The sequence below is a fragment of the Xenopus laevis genome, chromosome 3S (genome assembly GCF_017654675.1).
Source record: "Xenopus laevis strain J_2021 chromosome 3S, Xenopus_laevis_v10.1, whole genome shotgun sequence".
NCBI classification, from domain to species: domain Eukaryota; kingdom Metazoa; phylum Chordata; class Amphibia; order Anura; family Pipidae; genus Xenopus; species Xenopus laevis.
Genome location: NC_054376.1, coordinates 123,510,950 through 123,532,703, shown reverse-complemented (window position 1 = coordinate 123,532,703; position 21,754 = coordinate 123,510,950). Strand labels below are relative to the sequence as shown.

Sequence of the window (21,754 nt, the reverse complement as noted above, 5' to 3'; positions counted from 1 at the left end):
GTAAGGTGGGGCGGTCCAGTGGACACCCATGTCTGGCCCAGCAGTTGTGCATTCCTGGAGCAAAAGAGAGTTGCACCTATGGGTGCTGTAGATTCCAGGGGGAGAGGGCAAAACTTTTATAAGGACTTGTTTCCAGTATGCTGGGCAAAAACTGGCACAAAGCAACATTTAAAAAAAAAAAAAAGTATTTATTTATTTTGCATTGTGTGCATGCCGTATGGGTCGCTCCTTAGGGTGCAGCTCTTTGTGGTCCCATAACACAGTAGTCTCCAACCAGTGGATTTTGAGCATATTGCTCTCCAACCCCTTCAATGTTGCTCTTTTTTACATCTGCATGTGACTCACGGGTAAAAAAGGTTGGGGATCCTTGCCCTAGCTGCTTCTTTAGATGAACTGTTCTTTTGCTGTTCATTTAAAGGGGAAGTTAAGTCTAAAATAGAATAAGGCTAGAAATGCTGTATTTTGTATACTAAACATAAACATGAACTTACTGCACCAGAAGCCTAATCAAACAAATGATTTATGCTTTCAAAGTGGAAAACAAGGGGTCACCATCTTGTGACTTTGTTAAACATCTTTGCAAGACCAAGACTGTGCACATGCTCAATGTTAGGCAACCCCAAGTGATTGTATTAACTTACCTGAAACCCCAGGCTGGTGCTCCTACCGGCAGAAAACTGCACCGGCCCGGGGTTATACCAGTGAGCACCACGGAGCGATCCTCTTCCAGATTCTTCTTTCTTAAAATTTCCCCGGGCAGGGGCATGCGCAGTAGAACGAAATAGCCGACTTTTTAGTTAAAGTTCGGCTTTTCACTGTAATGCGCATGCGCAGCCGCGAGAAGAAAGAAGAAGCCACAAGAGGATCGCTCCGTGGTGCTCAATGGTATAACCCTGGTGCAGTTTTCTGCTGATAGGAGCACCGGCCCGGGGTTTCAGGTAAGTCAATACATTCACTTGGGGGTGTCTAACATTTGCCACCCCCAACTGCACGAAGCCTTTCCTTCTCCTTTAAGAACTTTTCCATCTTAGAACAAGGATTTTTGAGAATTCTTTTGCCTGCCATGCACCAATTGTCCATTTTTGCTGGATAGAATTAGGAATGGATTACACTCCCACCATTAGTATGAACTGCTGATGGGTTGTCTGCCAGTGTCGGACTGGGGTGCCTGGGGGCCCACCACCACCCACCGGGCCCCCCACCCCATACACTAAGTGCCCTCTGGCCCCCCTCCCCTAGCCTCAACTCCCCCCCCTTCTGGCCCCCTGAGCCTGCCTTTTTTTACTTTCAGCCGCACCGGGGGCCAGGGAGGGAGGTCGGAAGCTGCTTCCGCCCAAGAACCGGGTCTGGACTGGTGGGGCCCACCAGGTTTTTTCCCTGCACCCCACTGGCCCAGTATGACACGGTTGTCTGCTGTGCATTTCTGCTGCGTTGTTGCTGCAGGTCATTTAATGTGTAACTAGAGGGTTAATCAGGTTGTTGCATGGTCTGTTGTCTCTGGCTTTGGGGGTATTGTTGTTTTGTACTTGATGGCAAAAGCTTTAATTTCCCCCCTCCATTGCCAAAAAAAAAGCAAATGGAAAATTTCTAGCCCAAATCTCCAGGCAATCAGATAGTGGAAAAATATAGTCAGTGAGTTGGCATATTGGCCTCAGTGCTGTACTGGTTAACTCCTTGTGGGATATAAGAATGAAAGCTGCAGTGGGAGCCCTATAATGGTGCTTTATCCTACTTGTAACTGGCTTGCCCTTTAATGAACGTCATGTTTAGGAGGGATAACCTGCACCAGTGCTGGCAAATAAAGCTAAATAATAGGTCATGAGGCTGCTGTACCTCTAGGGAAGTACACCAGCACTGTTGCATTTATTAACATTACAGGACTTCTTTGAGATATAATAACCCAGATGTATCTGTAATCCCTTCAATTCAAAAGATCCGAATTTAAATGAATGTGTCTTTTGTTGTACATTGCAGAGCCCAGTGGAGGTGCTGAGAGACAGAGATTGCCCGGCTATGATAACCCCAAGCAAACCGTGTAAGTGGGGAGATCGATGGTAACCTGTTTGGCTTGACATTAAACACGGGTAATAACCCTTGAGCAAATTTCGTGTGCTGGATTAATTCTATTTACGTACCAGTTGTTGGAGGTGCCGTCCTCCTATGTTCCATGCACCGTGAACGTTGAAAGAGGGACCAGGTGTGCATCTGCATTTAGTTTGGCTGAGATCGATGGGATGTCTGCAGGGGTGCATTCCCCAACTTTAATTTCTCCCCAATATTTTTTTTAAAATTATTCAAATATAATGTACTGTTGCTCTGCACTGGTAAAAGTGATGTTTGCTTTACAAAGACTACTATAGTTTATATAAACAAGCTGCTGTGTAGCCATGGGGGCAGCCATTCAAGCACAGGATACACAGTAGATAACAGATAAGTATTACTATAGTTTATATAAACAAGCTGCTGTGTAGCCATGGGGGCAGTCATTCAAGCACAGGATACACAGTAGATAACAGATAAGTACTACTATAGTTTATATAAACAAGCTGCTGTGTAGCCATGGGGGCAGCCATTCAAGCAATAGGATACACAGTAGATAACAGATAAGTACTACTATAGTTTATATAAACAAGCTGCTGTGTAGGAGGAAAGGCACAGGCTACTAAATAGATAACACTCTGTTATAGAATACATTGGGATTCTTGCATCTGTTATCCTTTACGTAACCTGAGCCTTGAATGGCTGCCCCCATGGGTACACATCAGCTTGTTTATATAAACTATAGTAGTACTTATCTGTTATCTACTGTGTATCCTGTGCTTGAATGGCTGCCCCCATGGTTACACAGCAGCTTGTTTATATAAACTATAGTAGTACTTATCTGTTATCTACTGTGTATCCTGTGCTTGAATGGCTGCCCCCATGGCTACACAGCAGCTTGTTTATATAAACTATAGTAGTACTTATCTGTTATCTACTGTGTATCCTGTGCTTGAATGGCTGCCCCCATGGCTACGCAGCAGCTTGTTTATATAAACTATAGTAGTACTTATCTGTTATCTACTGTGTATCCTGTGCTTGAATGGCTGCCCCCATGGCTACACAGCAGCTTGTTTATATAAACTATAGTAGTACTTATCTGTTATCTACTGTGTATCCTGTGCTTGAATGGCTGCCCCCATGGCTACACAGCAGCTTGTTTATAAAAACTATAGTAGAGTTTCTGAAGCAAACACACCAGTTTTACCAGTGCGGGGCAACACTACATTATACTGCCATTCCTTTAAAACAGTTTCATTTGTTGGTGTTAATGATCCTTGTAAGATAAAAGGGGTTGTTCATGTATAAATCAGGTTTTAATAAGATATAAAGTGTGATATTCTGAGATCATTTGCAATTGGTTTTTATTTTTTATTATTTATGGTTTTTGAGTTATTTAGCTTTTTATTCAGCAGCTCTCCAGTTTGCAGTTTTAGCAGTCTGGTTGCTAGAATTCAAATAGTCCAAATTCCCCTAACAACCATGCATTGATTTGAATAAGAGACTGGAATATGAATAGGAGATGCCTGAATAGAAAGAGGAGTAATAAAAAGTACCAATAACAAAACATTTGTAGCCTTCCATGAGGTCATTGACCTCAATTTTAAAGCTGGGAAGAGTCAGAGGAAGAAGGCAAATAATTAAAAAACTATGAACTATAAATAATGAAGTCCTATTGAAACATTGCTTAGCTTTAGCCATTCTATAACATACTAAAAGTTAACTTAAAGGTGAACCACCCCTTTTTAACATTCCTCTTCCCAGTGATAAGCTGCCGCTTGTATGTGCCAAAATGTTCCCACTGTGAGCTGCCATTAGCGTTTTAGTCCTGCCCACAGTTTATGCTCCACCCCATCCTGTCAGCTCTGATTCTAAAAACAGGTCAGGTCTTAACTGTGGTGGCTTACCACAAGTCTAATTCAGATCATGGTTTTCAAAGGATCCAGTGGTGTTGGGAGGCGCAGGCCTTACAGTTCCATCATGGTGGGGACTGTGCATTTAATGATGCAGTCTGGGTGCACTTACTTATGAAACCTCATGTTTTCACTTTCTAAATCAGTCACCAGAAGATGTTTCCCAGCCATTAAAACACAAAAGGGGGTCGTCATGGTCGGGAACTCAACAACGTTTGACGACGGGAGGGGCGATAAGCAGCGTAATGTGACTGATCTCGTGGAAGGAGCAAAGTGAGTGTAGAAAACCAATTTGTGGGCCCCGGAAGAGAATGTAGGACTGCTGTAACTCCATGTTCTTTCTTCCTACAGAAAAGCCAATGTGGTTCTAGAGGCCCGGCAAGTTGCCATGAAGATATTTGAGGACTACACGGTATCTTGGTACTGGATAATCATGTAAGAGCAACACCATGGTATCGGAATGTATTGGGAAGGCCTGAAGTTGGATTTAATGGGAGTATTTTCTTCTCTCTCTACCCAGAGGCCTGATTATTGCCATGGTGGTCAGTTTGATCTTTGTGGTTCTGCTCCGGTTCCTTGCCGGCATCATGGTTTGGGTGATGATTGTTTTAGTCATTGCAGTAATGGGTTACGGTGAGTCTGCCTTTGAGTTTTCTTCTTCTAGTGCCCCCTGCTGATAGGTACTTATGGCTTCTTCCACTTTTTCTTCAACCCCCAGGAATCTTTCATTGCTACATGGAATATGCTCGGCTGAAGGGTGAGGCTGGCTCGGATGTGACTCTGAAAGATATTGGGTTCCAGACTGATATCCGTGTTTATTTACATCTCAGGCAGACATGGCTGGCATTCAGTAAGTATCAATCTAAGGCAGGACTTCTTTAACCGAAACATCACTTTTCCCTGCTGCAAACATCTTGCACATGCTGTGAGTCTCAGAATGACAGCATGAACCACTGGCTGAAGCAGTTTAAAAAAAAAAAGAAAAAAAGTTAAGTTTGTGTCTGTGATTGGCTGGGCCAACAGAGTGGTTACAGTATGAATGCAATGTAGAAAGCCCATTCAATAAGCAGCCTCACTTGAGTTGTTTGCAGCAGGAAAACGTGTTAAAGGGATTCTGTCAAGATTTTTATGGTGTCATTTTTATTTCTAAATGACACTATTTACACTGCATATAATTCACTCTACAATATAAAATTCCTGAACCAACAAGTGTAATATTTAGTTGTAATATTGGTGTGTAGGTGCATCTCAGGTCATTTTGCCTGGTCATGTGCTTTCAGAAAGAGCCAGCACTTTAGGATGGAACTGCTTTCCGGCAGGCTGTTGTTTCTCCTACTCAATGTAACTGAATGTGTCTCAGTGGGACCTGGATTTTACGATTGAGTGTAGTTCTTAGATCTACCAGGCAGCTGTTATCTTGTGTTAGGGAGCTTCTATCTGGTTACCTTCCCATTGTTCTGTTGTTAGACTGCTGGGGAGGGGGTGAAGGGGAGAGGTCTGATATCACACCAACTTGCAGGACAGTAGTAAAGAGTGACTGAAGTTTATTAGAGCACAAGTCACATGACTGGGGGCAGCTGGGAAACTGACAATATGTCTAGCCCCGTGTCAGATTTCAAAATGAAATATAAAAACATCTTTTTGTTTTTTTGAGAAATAGATTTCAGTGCAGAATTCTGCTGGAGCGGCACTGTAAACTGTGTTTTGGAAAAAAAAAAATTCCCATGACGGTATCCCTTTAAGGATGCATACATTAATGTCCTACAGCCACCTTGTTGGGTCATGTGTTTGTTCTGAGCCCAGTTCTCACTTCCCTTTCCCTCAGTGATCATCCTGTGCATTCTGGAGGTTATTGTGATCCTGCTGCTCATATTCCTGCGGAAGAGGATAATGATCGCCATTGCACTAATCAGGGAGGCCAGCAGGTAATGACATTTTCCCTTTATACAGAGGTGTAGCAATTCCAGGGAGCAGGAGGAGACTAGACTTGTGTTCAGTGAAAAACAAAGGCATTGATGTTGTGACTTGGGTGACCATAACCATCCCTGGTAAAGAGTTTTGTGTTTCAATGTTAAGCGCCATATGTAAGAAAAAACGTAGTATATTCATACACAGGCCCCGTACATTTTACTACAGTTTCCTCTGAGTTGCTGTTTCCGTGGGGAAGGTGCGCAGGAAGTGAGGGGTTGCAGCAGAAATTGCTTCCCCTCCCAGTTACAGAGAGAAATGACTGATTAAGCAGGGGTGTTGGATATTGTTTCAGACAGCACTCTTATATAGGAACATGTGTCTGGGGGTATAGCTGAATTTTTATATATATATATATATATATATATAATGGCAGAAGATGAGGGCATTGCTGTTTGGACTGATTTAAGGAGCCTATTTCTTGTCTCCCCGTCAGTTCTCCAATCTTTTTCTAAACCTAATCCATCTCTCTCCCCAGGGCCGTCGGATATGTCATGTCATCCTTGGTGTTCCCTCTCTTCACATTCCTGCTGGTGTGTCTGTGCATCGCCTACTGGGCTATTACAGCTGTGTATCCTTCCACTGGACGTCACCCATATAATCCCCCACCCTCACTCTCTTCTATTAAATCACAGCAATCTTCCTGCATGTTGTATTGAGACCACCTCCTACACCTGTGCAGCTCTCAGAATCCAAGTGGAGAAAAATCGTGTTGGCTCAAATATATGCCATTATGGCCCAGCAGTTTTATAACTAACACAGTTAAAAAGGAACTCTACCCACCCAAAGAAGCTTAAAGGAGAAGGAAAGGTTAAAAATAAGTAAGCCTTATCAGAAAGGTCCATCTAAATATACCAGTAAACCCCCCAAGTAATGTTGCTCTGAGTCCCCTGTCAAAAGAAACACTGCATTTCTTTCCTTCTATTGTGTACACATGGGCTTTTGTATCAGACTTCCTGCCTTCAGCTTAAACCTCATTGCCCTGGGCAAGAGCATGCTCAGTTTGCTCCTCTTCCCCACCCCCTCCCTTTTCTACTGTAATCTGAGCCCAGAGCAGGGAGAGACTCAGGCAGGAAGTGATGTCACACCACATTAATACTGCAGCTCCTATTCTAAACAAACAGAGAGTTTCTAGAGCTTTTTACTCAGGTATGGTAAAACATTCTACAGAATAAATATAGCATTCTAGCTTGCACTATTGCAGCTAATCTATTGGCAATAAAATGCCTCCGTAGCTTTCCTTCTCCTTTAAAGGATAATTAAACCTTTAAAATAAGTGAATGTGGGTGCTATTCTAAGCACTTTTGTAATTTACATTTATTATTTATTAAGGGATACATGTACTGATAATATGAATTAGTTTTGTTACAACAACGCCACCTGCTGGTCAGTTTCCCACCAGTCTGACCAGCAAGTAGTCAAGGAAGTTGTCATTCATATTAACAGCACATGTATCCCTTAATATCTTTGAATCAAAGGAAAATAAATAATAAATGTAAATTACGAAGTGCTTAGAAAGTGATTTACATTCACTTATTTTAAAGGTTTACTTATCCTTTAATGTAAATTTGCTCATCAGAGCACTCAAAGGGGTGGTTTGCCTTTCAGTTAACTTTTAATATTTTATAGAATGGCCAATTCTAAGCAACTTTTTAATTGGTCTTTATTAATTATTTTTTTGTCGTCTTCTTCTGACTCCAGCTTTCAAATGGGGTTCACTGACCTCTTCTGAAAACAAATGCTCTGTTAGCATTACTCCTCTTTCTATTCAGGCTCTCACCTATTCATTTTCCAGTCTCGTATTTATATGACTACATAGTTGCTAGGGTCATTTGGACCCTAGCAACCAGATTGCTGAAATTGCAAACTGGAGAGCTCCTGAATAAACAGCTAAATAACACAAAAAAAAAAACCAAATAATAAAATATTAAAACCAATTGTAAATTGTCTCTGAATATAATTCTCTTCATCATACTAAAAGTTAACTCAAAGATGAACAACCCCTTTAAAATAATTTACATTATTAGTATGTGATGCTTTAAGCTGCTCAAATCGTCTCACTGCTGTTCTGGACAGAAGATTAAGTCACTCTTTATATTGTTTCAGTAATAATGAAAGCAAAAAGGCAAGATTGCTCCATATTTTGGCACTGCTATTTTCTGCTTTATAATCATAAATCCTTAACTGTCTTGTGTCAGATTTCTGTCCACCTCTAATGAGGCCGTGTATAAAGTGTTTAATGAGACCCAATGTGATTTCTCTGGCAACACCTGCAATCCAGAGGTAAGTGTGGTTTGTGGTACATACCTTATGTGTATGGCTTGTGCAGCCTGTGTGCCTGGAACCCTGGGCACTTTCCTAGAATATTTAAAGGGGAACTATCGCAAAAAATGACCATTTAATCTAAGCTTCCTCATACTGAAGTAAGCAACTACTTCTAAATACAATCAATTAAATATTCTGCATTGTTTCTGAAATCATCAAGTTTATCGTCACTGTCCCTCTCTCCGCATCTGTTTTTCTTCATTCAGCAGTTGGGTGTCAGATATTCATTGACAGTTAGATCTAATATATCTTATAGGGGGGCTTCCTTTCCTAGCAGATGAATTAGAGCTCACTCAAATAACTGATTCCAGTACAAACAAAATATCTGCCCTTTGTACAAATCCTGCATGTAGAGAGACATGATGTCTGTTGAGTTTAATAGAGTGAGCTGTAATACATCTTCTAGACAAAAGGAACCCCCCTATAAGATATGTTGGACCTAACTGTCAATGAATATCTGACACCCAACTGCTGCATGAAGAGAGAATGATGGGAAACAGATGCTGAGAGAGGGATAGTGAAGATGAACTTGATTATTTCAGAAGCAATGCAGAATATTTAATTGACTGTATTTAGAAAGTTTCACATTTCAGTATGCTGAAGCTTATATTAAATTTAAATTTTTACGATAGTTCCCCTTTAATTTTTTTATTATTGGCTTCAGTGGTGCAAGCGACTGAATCATGATGCAGCGTTGACTCATTAATTGGAATGCAGCTCACAGGGTGACAACTTCAGCCTGGATTAGTTTGTTGCACCAGGCAAACACTGAATCATTTGCTATATGTATTTATATAGCACCAAAGAGGTGGATTTGTGCTGCAAATGAAAAAAATCAAGGTTACAGTTTTATTTAAAGGAATTGTTCAGTACAAAAATAAAAACTGGCTAAATAGATAGGCTGTGCAAATTAAAAATGTATCTAATATAGTTAGTTAGCCAAATATGTAATGTATTAAGGCTGGATGTGTAACATAATAGCCAGAACACTACTTCCTGCTTTTCAGCTCTCTTGGTTTCTACTGATTGGTTACCCTGGTTACCAGGCAGTAATCAATCAGAGACTTGAGTGGGGCATATGGGTCATAACTGTTGCTTTTGAATCTGAGCTGAATGCTGAATGCAATTACAAACTCACTGAACAGTTATGTCCCATGTGGCCCTTTTTATAGTCGCTGACTAACTCAGAGTTAGAGAGCTGAAAAGCAGGAAGTAGTGTTCTGGCTATTATGTTACACATCCAGTCACTCCAGCCTTTATACATTACATTTTTGGATAACTAACCATATTAAGAACATTTTTTTTTTTTTGCGCAGCCTATCTATTTACGTAGTTTTTATTTTTTACACTTAACTGTTCCTTTAAAATTGAAAGAGCTTAATGTTTTTTTGTTGTTGTTTTTTTTTTCCTTTTTAACAGACCTTTAACACAACCAATGTGACGCGCCTGTGCCCTGACGCCACCTGCCAGTTTGCATTTTATGGTGGTGAAACTTATTACCACAAGTACCTCATCATCTTCCAGATCTACAATGCCTTCATGTTCCTCTGGCTGGCCAACTTTGTCATTGCACTAGGCCAGGTGACATTAGCAGGGGCATTTGCTTCCTATTACTGGGCCTTCAAAAAACCTGATGATATGCCAGCCTTCCCCATCTTCTCCTCACTGGGGCGGGCGCTGAGGTGAGACCCTGGTGACTGGGATAGGTTCCTACATACTATACAGCCCAGAGACTTACTAGTCTGGTGATTAAAGAGGTTGTTAATTTAAGTAAACTTTTAAAATAAGTGAATATAAAATTGACAAGGGGCTATTCTAAGCACTTTTGTCATTTACATTCACACCATGTAGGAACTTATCCCCAGTCACTAAATCAGTAGGTCTCTGAGTAGTGTCTTATTAACGTTATGTAAAAGTACCTTTTGTAAAGGATAAGTAAACCTTTAAAATAAGTGAACCTAAAATTGATGAGGGGGGCTGTTCTAAGCAATTTTGTAATTTACATTCATTATTTATATTCTTTTAATTCCAAGATATTAAGGAATACATGTGCTGTTAATATGAATGAATTTTGTTACAACAGCGCCACCTGCTGGTCAGTTTCCCACCAGTCTGACCACCAAGTAGTCAAGGACGTTGTCAGGAGAAAGAAAGAGGCTGCTCTGATGTTCTTCTGCTTAGAAAAGATGTGAGGGAGGTTTCTATTTTTTTCCTAAGCAGAAGAACATCAGAGCAGCCTCTCTCTTTCTCCTGACAACTTCCTTGATTACTTACTTGGTGGTCAGACTGGTGGGAAACTGGCCAGCAGGTGGTGCTGTTGTAACAAAATTCATTCATATTAACAGCACATGTATCCCTTAATATCTTGGAATAAATACAAAATAAATAATACATGTAAATTACAAAAGTGCTTACAAAGTGCTAACATTCACTTATTTTAAAGGTTTACTTATCCTTTAAGATAGGTCCTTTTACATACCAGTAATAAGACACTACCCAGAGACTTACTGATTTAGTAACTGGGATAAGTTCCTACATGGTGTAGGATACTACTCAGACTAGCTAGGTAACTGGGATAGGTCTTTGCAGAGTGTATGGTACGTCTCCAAGTCCTACTGTCCCTACTGTGTTCTAAAGATAAAACTTCCTAAAGAGAACTCGTTGCTTTGCAGGTATCACACTGGCTCTCTGGCTTTTGGATCTCTGATTTTGGCTATTGTACAAATGATAAGGATCTTACTGGAATATTTGGACCACAAACTGAAAGGTAACATGCCAGACACAAAAGAAAACCTGATAGAAATTCAATCTCCCACCACAAAGTGATAAAAGCAGAAGGACCATTTTGGAAACTTCGTTTTGGCCCTGATGCTGAAGGGCAAAACAGTTGGCCGTGGGGTGGTATTTCAGCTGAACCCCTCAAAAACTGTGTTGGTTTTCTCACACTGGTTCCATGCATCTCTGCCTTGTACAATATTAGTCTTGAGCACAGTGACATCTACAGGCCATTTGTTTAAACACCACAAGCTTCAGTGATTTTGTTTGCCCTCCCTAAGCCAGGCTGCCTCATACAGTTCCTCCCTATTTTGTTTATAATCTGTCTGCTGTGCTGCTTATGTAAATTAGTCTTTAAAGGGGAACTATCTCGAAAATGAAAATTTAATATAAGCTTCCTCATACTGAAATAAGAAACTTTCTAAATGCAATCAATTAAAAAATCTGTACTGTTTCTGAAATAATCAAGTTTATGTTCACTATTCCTCTCTCAAACATCTGTTTCTTCTCATTCGGTCTTCATGCAGCAGTTGGGTGTCAGATATTCATTGACAGTTAGATCCAATATATCTTATAGGGAGGCTTCCTTTCCTAGCAGATGTATTAGAGCTCACTCAAATAACTGATTCCAGTACAAACAAAATGTAACAAAATAACTGCCTTTTGCACAAATTCTGCATGTAGAGAGACATGATGTCTGGTGAGTTTAATAAAGTGAGCTCTAATACATCTTCTAGGCAAAAGGAGCCCCCCTATAAGATATATTGGATCTAACCGTCAATAAATATCTGACATCAAACTGCTGCATGAAGACAGAATGAAGAGAAACAGATGCTGAGAGAGGGATAGTGAAGATAAACTTGATTATTTCAGAAACGAAGCAGCATTGATTGTATTTAGAAAGGTTCTTATCTTAGTAGGATGAGGCTAATGCTACATTTTCAATTTCACAATAGTTCCCCTTTAAGGAATTTCTTGGTTCTTATTGAATATGTTGGTCCTAAAAACCCTGGCAAGGCAGGAGTGAGTAATGAAGTGCATGACGCTGATGTACAACTCGTGTTTTCTTCCCCCAGGAGCCGATAATAAATGTGCCCGCTTCCTCCTCTGTTGCTTGAAGTGCTGCTTCTGGTGCCTGGAGAAGTTCATCAAGTTCCTCAATCGCAACGCATACATCATGGTGAGATGGGCAGGGAATTATGGGAAGGCTAACTAACTGCGAATTTAGAGATGTTCATGGCTCTAACATGGCGTCTCTCTGACAGATAGCCATATATGGCACCAACTTCTGCACGTCGGCACGGAACGCATTCTTCCTGCTCATGAGGAACATTGTCCGGTAAGACCATATACACACAGAAAGTGCTGCACAGCAAAGCTTTATCACTTGTTGCAGTGCCAGATGCACGGCTATTTCCCACTGCCAGAAATAAACTCCAATATAAAGATTCCAGTCCAGCGGGTCATACATTTAGAGATCCTTAATCCTTGAGGTGAACGCTATGGGCTGATCCGATCACAATGATGAGAATACCGGCGGTCGGATCAAGGCCCCTTATCAGTGATCCGATGCGGCCCTCGATCTGACGAGATTTTAAAACCTGCCTGACTTTCAGCCAGATATCGATCAGGGGAGGCACGTTGGAGAGCCCTTTACACTGCCCAATAAACTGCCAATTTAAAGGGGATCTATTGTGAAAATGAAAGCTTAATATAAGCTTCAGCATACTGAAATAAGAAGTAGGGATGCACCGAATCCACTAATTTGGAATCGGGCAAACCCCCGAATCCTTCATGAAAGATTTGGCTGAACTGAATCCGAACCCTAATTTGCATATGCAAATTAGGGGTGGGAAGGGGAAAACATTTTTTACTTTGTTTTGTGACAAAAAGTCACACGATTTCTCTCCCCACTCCTAATTTGCATATGCAAATTATGATTTGAATTCAGTTCGGCTGGGCAGAAGGATCCTGCTGAAAAAGGCCGAATCCTGAACCGAATCCTGGATTTAGTGCATCCCTAATAAGAAGTTTTCTAAATATAATCAATTAAAAAGTATTGCATTGTTTCTGTAATAATCAAGTTTATATTCCCTATTCCTCTCTCCGCATCTGTTTCTCTTCATTCTGTCTTCATGCAGCAGTCGAGTGTCAGATATTCATTGACAGTTACATCCAATATATCTTATAGGGGGGCTCCTTTTGCCTAGCAGTTGTATTAGAGCTCACTCAAATAACTGATTCCAGTTCAAACAAAACTGAACAACATAACTGCCTTTTGCAAAAATTCTGCATATAGAGAGACATGATGTCTGTTGAGTTTGAGTGAGCTCTAATACATCTTCTAGGCAAAAGGAGCCCCCTATAAGATATATTGGATCTGTCAATGAATGTCTGACACCCAACTGCTGCATGAAGAGAGAATGTAGAGAAACAGACGCTGAGAGAGGGATAGTGAATATAAACTTGATTATTTCAGAAACAATGCAGAATATTTAATTGATTGTATATAGAAAGTTACTTATTCAGTATAATGATAATTATACAAGATTATCATTTTTGCTAAAGTTACCCTTTAAATATTTCACAACGTATATCAGACTGTGTATGAGGACCTTCAGTGAAAAAAAAAGTGGTTTTTTTTTTTTTTTGTGCCACAATACAAGGCAAGTTCACAGGCTTTACACCAGCCCTTTATCAAACCTCCCCAGTCCCCCGTGTCCTCCCTCTGTTTTCCACTCAATGTAGATCTTATCTTTGCTTCGTGTCAGCATATTTCCATGTACAATCTAGTTTGATAATATTACTTAGTAAAGTATTTTCCTAACTTACGTTATAGGTGATGTTCCCTAGTTATCTATTAATATTATGATTGACTTGATAGCCTACATTTGTTGTAATATTAACCATTATATAAGATTCATTTACCAGTTCTCTCGTGGCATCACCTTTATGTGATACTTGAGTCAATCTTTCCCTTCTGTGTTCCTCTCCCCGCAGTGTGGCCGTACTTGATAAAGTCACAGACTTCCTGCTTTTCCTTGGGAAACTGTTGGTGGTAGGATGCGTGGGTGAGTATCACGTGGCACCGGGACATCGTACAGTAATGGAAATACTTCTGTCATTGGGGCTCATTTATCCCCAGTGAGACTGACCATTTAACCCATTAAACACATCTCTATGCATAGGCCACATTGCTCCCCAGTGAGACTGACCCTTTAAAGGAGAACTAAACCCTAAAAATGAATAGGGCTAAAAATGTCCTATTTTATATAGTGAACTTATTGCACGAGGCTAAAGTTTCAGCTTGTCAATAGCAGCAATGATCCAGGACTTCAAACTTGTCACAGGGGGTCACCATCTTGTGTTATGTTTTGGTAGCCAAGGATGAGTAGAGTATAACTGTGCTTTATTAGCAGACTCATACAGGCATTACACAACAGGAAGCAACTCTAACACCACAAGCTGTATAGAAAGTAGGCACAGTATAAGTCTTGAGCACAGTGACATCTAAAGGCCATTTGTATAAACACCACATATTCCCCGTATAGTAGGAAAGCATTTGGACATAAGTCTCATCAAGTAAAGGTAATGTATAGAATATACGCTGTCCCTCTGCTCCCAGGCAGTGAATAAGTAAAGCTTTCTAGCAGCAGAAATCTCCCCTTGGTCAGCAGCAATAATGTAGTTTTCAAACATACGGATCCAAGCAGTAAAAGGTATGGTAGGCTCACCAGGGTTTGGAAGAAAAGCTGCAGGCTGCTGCAGAGGTAGAAGAGCCATCTCATCCCTAATTTGTTATGTTTTGGTAGCCAAGGATGAGTAGAGTATAGCAGTGCTTTATTAGCAGACTCATGCAGGCATTACAGGAAGCAACTCTAACACCACAAGCTGTATAGAAAGTATGCACAGTATAAGTCTTAAGCACAGTGACACCTGCAGGCCAGTTGTATAAACACCACATCTTGGAAAGTGTCTGTGACACTCACATGCTCAGTGGGCTCTGATTGGCTGTTGAGAAGCTAAGCTTAGGGCTCGTCACTAATTATCCAGCAGAAAATGAGCTTCCCCTGTAACATAAGCTGATGCTACAGGGCTGATTATTAATATATTAATTTTTATATTAATTAATATATTAATATAGTGACATTTCTATTCTATGTGTACTGCATATTGTGAGTGGGTCCCTAAGCTCAGTAAGTGACAGCAGCACAGAGCATGTGCAGTGAATCAGCAGAAAAGAAGATGGGTAGCTACTGGGGCATCTTTGGGGACACAGATCTTTACTGCTAAAGGGCTGTGGTTGCCTTGGGCTGGTACAGAAGCACAAACCATAATGTACAACATTTCTAATCTACTTCTTTAGTTAGGCTTTAGTTCTCCTTTAACCCATTAAACATATGACTGGCCTTAGTGGGAGCAACTGGAGGGCCACTGGTTAGACATTTATTGATCTAAACATGGCATTAGGTCACTTACTAGGACTAGCCAGCCTATTATATAATGGCACTTTCTTCCCACAGGGATCCTTGCTTTCTTTTTCTTCACTCGTCGGATTCAGATTGTGCAGGACACGACTCCAACTCTGAATTATTACTGGGTCCCCATCCTGGTGAGTGTGTGCATGTTCTGAGAATCTTGTTGGCCAGATACAGCATATAGTGTGGATAGGGCAATACCCAATGAATATATCCTAATGGCCTTATACAGACGTATATTTCACCACTAACCTCCAGGCATCTCGGACTGATCCTCCGTTTAACCCTCAGGGCAAATGTTCAGAGCATAAAAGTTATAAACACACTGCTCTCATTATAACGTTACTAAAGATCACAATATACTGTGTGCCTTTGTTCTAAGTAGGCAATCAAATCCAGGTTTGTTGAGAAGGGGGTGATTGGAAAGCCAAGAGGGATACCAATTCCATTCTCTTAAAGGAACAGTAACGCTAAAAAAATGAAAGCGTTTTAATGGAATGACAATATAATGTACTGTTGCCCTGCACTGGTACAACTGGTGTATTTGCTTCAGAAACTCTACTATAGCACAGGATACACAGTAGATAAAAGATAATTACTACTATAGTTTATATAAACAAGTTCTGAAGAATCCCATTGTATACTACAGAGCTTATCTGTTATCTGCTGTGTATCCTGTGCCTTTTCTCCTATTTTAGCTTTGAATGGCTGCCCCCATGGCTACACAGCAGCTTGTGTATATAAACTATAGTAGTACTTATCTGTTATCTACTGTGTATACTGTGCTTGAATGACTGCCCCCATGGCTACACAGCAGTTTGTTTATATAAACTATAGTAGTACTTATCTGTTATCTACTGTGTATCCTGTGCTTGAATGGCTGTCCCCATGGCTACACAGCAGCTTGTTTATATAAACTATAGTAGTACCTATGTTATCTACTGTGTATCCTGTGCTTGAATGACTGTCCCCATGGCTACACAGCAGCTTGTTTATATAAACTATAGTAGTACTTATCTGTTATCTACTGTGTATACTGTGCTCGAATGGCTAACCCCATGGCTACACAGCAGCTTGTTTACATAAACTATAGTAGTACTTATCTGTTATCTACTGTGTATCCTGTGCTTGAATGGCTGTCCCCATGGCTATGCAGCAGCTTGTTTATATAAACTATAGTAGTACTTATCTATTATCTACTGTGTATCCTGTGCATGAATGGCTGCCCCCATGGCTACACAGCAGCTTGTTTATATAACCTATAGTAGTACTTATCTGTTATCTACTGTGTATCCTGTGCTTGAATGGCTGCCCCCATGGCTACACAGCAGCTTGTTTATATAACCTATAGTAGTACTTATCTGTTATCTACTGTGTATCCTGTGCTTGAATGGCTGCCCCCATGGCTACACAGCAGCTTGTTTGTAGAAACTATAGTAGTACTTATCTGTTATCTACTGTGTATCCTGTGCTTGAATGGCTGCCCCCATGGCTACACAGCAGCTTGTTTATATAAACTATAGTAGTACTTATCTGTTATCTACTGTGTATCCTGTGCTTGAATGGCTGCCCCCATGGCTACGCAGCAGCTTGTTTATATAAACTATAGTAGTACTTATCTGTTATCTACTGTGTATCCTGTGCTTGAATGGCTGCCCCCATGGCTACACAGTATCTGAATAGTCTGTTTTACAGGTGCAGGGCAACAGTACATTATATTGTCATTCAATTAAAACACTTTAATTTTTTCTTTTAAAGTGTGGACAGTTGCATGCTCCACCTAGTGGCAGAATGGTAAATGTATCAATAAATAGTACAATATATATATATATATATATATATATATATATATATATATATATAGATATATATATAAGTATATATGTATATGTATGTGTATATATGTTCTGCATTTAGGTTCAGATATAAATGAACTGCAGTAATCAGTAGGACATAGAAAGTGAAGTGGTTGTGTTGTTCTTCAGCACAATGTAAGCGCGTGCCTTTTGTTTTATTGCACTGCAACATGTGACCAACCCAGTGGTCCTTAACCTCGTATACAACCCATTCCAGAAATGATCCCCATCCCTTGCTTGTGCCCCAAATACACGATTCTGGTATTGTTTAACCCTTTATGGTTTTCTCTCTGCAGACAGTGATTTTAGGCTCCTACCTGATTGCCCACGGGTTCTTCAGCGTCTATGGGATGTGTGTGGACACTCTATTCCTGTGTTTCTGTAAGTGACCCCAGCAGTGACCCTACATTAGGCCACTGACCCACAGAGCCTCAGCAATCTGACTTCATTCTAATCTTTCTGTTTCTTGTCTGGTTAATATGGTGTGGCCTCTACTGAACTAATATTCTTCTTCTCTTTTCTCCCATTTCTTTTTAATCCCCTCTGTTCCCTGTGCTTTCTCTCTGCTCTTGGCACCTCTTTATTCTGTATGTTCTGCTTTGTATCTGTTTGCTCTGTGGGCCTTGCTGTTTGTGTTGCGCTTCCTTGTGAAATATACTCTATTTGTACACGTATTCATGCGTTTTCTTGCTTCACGTTGCTATATGTATGTGCCATACCTTGCTCTGTTTGTCATGCCTTGCACTTTGGCCCCTTTGTGTGTGTATGCATGTGCTTTTGTTCTGTGTTCCATTTTGCCTCACTTGGCATGTGTGTGTGCATGTACATGATCCTGTATGCGTGTGCTTACACTTTACTCTGTGACACGCTTATACTATCTATCCCCTGCACTGTCTCTCTACATTTTGCCCGCCTGCTTCCCACTCCCATGTCTTCCCTGGGGACTGTTAATAAACAAGGTGAAGATTTGGAGAGGAACGATGGTTCCTTGGAGCGACCGTATTACATGTCCGCAGAGCTCAGCCAAATCCTGCTGAAAAAGGACGCGGACGCCTTAAAATCCAGCGAGAGCCAGAGCTAATGGAGGCGCAGTGGGTGGGGTTTAGAGACCCCCCGCTAAATCTACATGGGTTAAAGCTGCAGGCGTCCTCATCAACCAAAACCTCTATATCTATACCTCTTATTCTAGAATCTAGAGAATGGTGTGTGTGTCAGGAATAGGGGGCAATAGGGCTAGAGTTCTGCGCGGAACCAATTTATGAGACCCAAACCCGCATATTCACTTTGATCTGCTTCCCACAACTGCCATATCCGCAGCCCGCTGACCACCATTAATCAGGAAGTGCTGCTGCTGCTGCAAAACTGTAAGTGACTTTAAAAGTGGGCAGGACAGGAAAAAGTTTTGTTAAAATTTAAAAGGAGTAAAATATAGACAATATAACAATATGAGATAAGAAATTTAGATGAGACCCACGACCCGCAGACCTGCATCTATACCTGCACCAGAAAATCCTACCCAGATCCCGCAGCTAGGGTTGCCACCTTTTCTGGAAAAAAATACCGGCCTTCCTATATATTTATCTTTTTTCCCTTTTAATAACATTGGGATCAACCATCATTTAAGGCCTGTAAAATACCGGCCAGGTGGCAATCCTACCCGCAGGATACCCGACCCACTGCAGGACTCTAAACAGGACTACAGGAGTGCCAGAATATAGCTCAGACTGTACCCTAGTAGTGTGCTGGGAATATGTAACATAACACGCCGAACTAGTAGTACAAATCCTCTTCTCTCATGTACCGTCACAGTTCATCATGTATGTATCCTGCCAACACCCAGTGCCTTTTACTAGTTACTGCATGACCTGCACTCACCCTAAATCAGCCATATCCCCAATTTCCCCCATATTCCCTCACTTCATTCCTGCCTTCTCTTCCCTTTCCTCCGTGGTCCAGTGGAAGACTTGGAGCGGAACGACGGCTCAACAGAGAGACCGTTCTTCATGTCGGCCAACCTGCAGAAACTGCTGAACAAAACCAACCAGACCAAGCCCGATAAATAGTTGCCGGTAAAACAGGACTGGATCTCACTAGTGATACATGCGTATTCTTGCTGCGTGTACTCCCTCTAAAGAACACGGGTGTATGTAGCTATGTACAGTGTATATGTAATGTGCATAGGCTCCACTCTGCTTTTGGAGCAGCAATTTATTCCTGTACGTGAAAACAACTGCCATATATGTATATGACACGTACACCTGTTTAAAGGGATACTGTCATGGGAAAAATTTTTTTTTAAAAATTAATCAGTTAATAGTGCTGCTCCAGCAGAATTCTGGACTGAAATCCATTTCTCAAAAGAGCAAACAGATTTTTTTATATTCAATTTTGAAATCTGACATGGGGCTAGACATATTTTCAATTTCCCAGCTGCCCCAAGTCATGTGACTTGTGCTCTTATAAACTTCAATCACTCTTTACTACTGCTGTACTGCAAGTTGGAGTGATATCACCCCCTCCCTTTTCCCCCAGCAGCCGAACAAAAGAACAATGGGAATGTAACCAGATAACAGCTCCCTAACACAAGATAACAGCTGCCTGGTAGATCTAAGAAGAACACTCAATAGTAAAAACCCACGTCTCACTGAGACACATTCAGTTACATTGAGAAGGAAAAACAGCTGCCTGCCAGAAAGCATTTCTCTCCTAAAGTGCAGGCACAAATCACATGACCAGGGGCAGCTGGGAAATTGACAATATGTCTAGCCCCATGTCAGATTTCAAAATTGAATATAAAAAAATCTGTTTGCTCTTTTGAGAAATGGATTTCAGTGCAGAATTCTGCTGGAGTAGCACTATTAACTGATCTGTTTTGAAAAAAACATGTTTTCCGATGACAGGATCCCTTTAAAGGATAAGTAAACCTTTAAAATAAGTGAATGTAAAATTGATGAGGGGGTTATTCTAAGCACTTTTGTAATTTATATTCATTATTTATTTTCTTTTAATTTCCAGATATTAAGGGATTCATGTGTTGTTAATATGAATGAATTTTGTTACAACAGCGCCACCTGCTGGTCAGTTTCCCACCAGTCTGACCACCAAGTAGTCAAGGAAGTTGTCAGGAGAGAGAAAGAGGCTGCTCTGATGTTCTTCTGCTTAGGAAAAGAATTATAAATCTTTCTCACATCTTTCCTAAGCAGAAGAACATCAGAGCAGCCTCTTTCTTTCTCCTGACAACTTCCTTGACTACTTGGTGGTCAGACTGGTGAGAAACTGACCAGCAGGTGGTGCTGTTGTAACAATATTCATTCATATTAACAGCACATGTTTCCCTTTAGATCTTGGAATAAAAACAAAATAATTAATGAATGTAAACTACAAAAGTGCTTAGAATAGCCCCCTCATCAATTTTACATTCACTTATTTTAAAGGTTTACTTATCCTCTAAGTGTTGCATACTCACCTACTCACCCACAAGTAAGTATACCACTGCTCCAGAAGTGCAATAATCCTCTTCTATGCGTCCAAATATCTTCTGCCTTTACGGGTCTGAGCTCCAGTTTGTAGAGCGGATATTTTGTCTGCCCAAGGCTGAGTTACAATGTTGTTATACTGTTATCCCCTCCCCAATTTCAGTGAATGGGAGTGATTTTATTACGTGATTCCTGTTTATTGCAATGGAGGGCACCTTCATGTGCATTGTGGATTTTTAAGCAGTAAGTTTTGACCCAGTTATAAAGGGAGGATTGTGGGATTGTAGTTGAGAAACAGCTGACAGCCAAAGACAGGCACTTGTACTGTAGAGAGGGGGCAAAGGACTTTATAAATGCTTAGTGTGCCCTTTAACTGGACTCCCCTCTTTTTAAAGTTCTTTTGAGTTTTACAGGAATTTCTATTGTATAAATGCATGGAGAAAACTTTTTTGTTGCTTTTTGATGTATATTTACACTTAATACAATCTGGCCTGTTTCTGGGCTTGTCTAATGTAAACACAAGTGTGCTCATTGTATGCACAGGAATGTGTGGGACCTGCAAAAGTGTCATGAATAAATAAAAGAATGGTTTGTATTTTTTTTTGTGTGTGTTTTCTTTATTCTTTGTATTCTATATAAACGGAGTACAGGTATGGGGTCTGTTATCCAGAATCCTCTGGACCTGGGGGTTTCTAGCTAATGGATCTTTGGATCTTCATACCTTAAGTCTACTTGAAAATCATTTAAATATTAAATAAACCGAATAGGCTGGTTTTACTTCTATTCTTCTATATAAACGGAGTACAGACATGGAATCTGTTATTCAGAATCCTCTGGACGCGGGGTTTTCCAGATAAGGGATGTTTGGATCCTCATACTAGAAAATCACTTAAATAAACCCAATAGGCTGGTTTTGCCTCCAA

At 40.7% G+C, this 21,754-nt stretch overlaps 1 protein-coding gene across 4 annotated transcripts in view; it reads left to right on the top strand.

The window, feature by feature from the left end:
* The window catches only part of slc44a2.S (solute carrier family 44 (choline transporter), member 2 S homeolog), a 56,725-nt gene extending 37,033 nt beyond the window's left edge, over positions 1-19,692 (top strand). For 2 of the 4 annotated variants that reach the window (XM_018239604.2, XM_018239605.2), the window contains exons 7-22: positions 1,975-2,035; positions 4,100-4,226; positions 4,305-4,388; positions 4,474-4,586; positions 4,672-4,803; positions 5,779-5,878; positions 6,400-6,492; positions 8,120-8,204; positions 9,666-9,928; positions 10,919-11,013; positions 12,098-12,201; positions 12,287-12,360; positions 14,022-14,092; positions 15,545-15,633; positions 17,652-17,736; positions 18,315-19,692. In XM_018239604.2, coding sequence (XP_018095093.1) covers positions 1,975-2,035; positions 4,100-4,226; positions 4,305-4,388; positions 4,474-4,586; positions 4,672-4,803; positions 5,779-5,878; positions 6,400-6,492; positions 8,120-8,204; positions 9,666-9,928; positions 10,919-11,013; positions 12,098-12,201; positions 12,287-12,360; positions 14,022-14,092; positions 15,545-15,633; positions 17,652-17,736; positions 18,315-18,436 — 1,698 coding nt within the window. In that variant the 3' untranslated portion in view covers positions 18,437-19,692. The remainder of the gene's footprint in view (positions 1-1,974; positions 2,036-4,099; positions 4,227-4,304; positions 4,389-4,473; positions 4,587-4,671; positions 4,804-5,778; positions 5,879-6,399; positions 6,493-8,119; positions 8,205-9,665; positions 9,929-10,918; positions 11,014-12,097; positions 12,202-12,286; positions 12,361-14,021; positions 14,093-15,544; positions 15,634-17,651; positions 17,737-18,314) is intronic. The other 2 variants (XM_018239606.2, XM_018239607.2) reach the window with 1 other exon arrangement.
* The last annotated feature ends 2,062 nt before the right edge of the window (positions 19,693-21,754 follow it).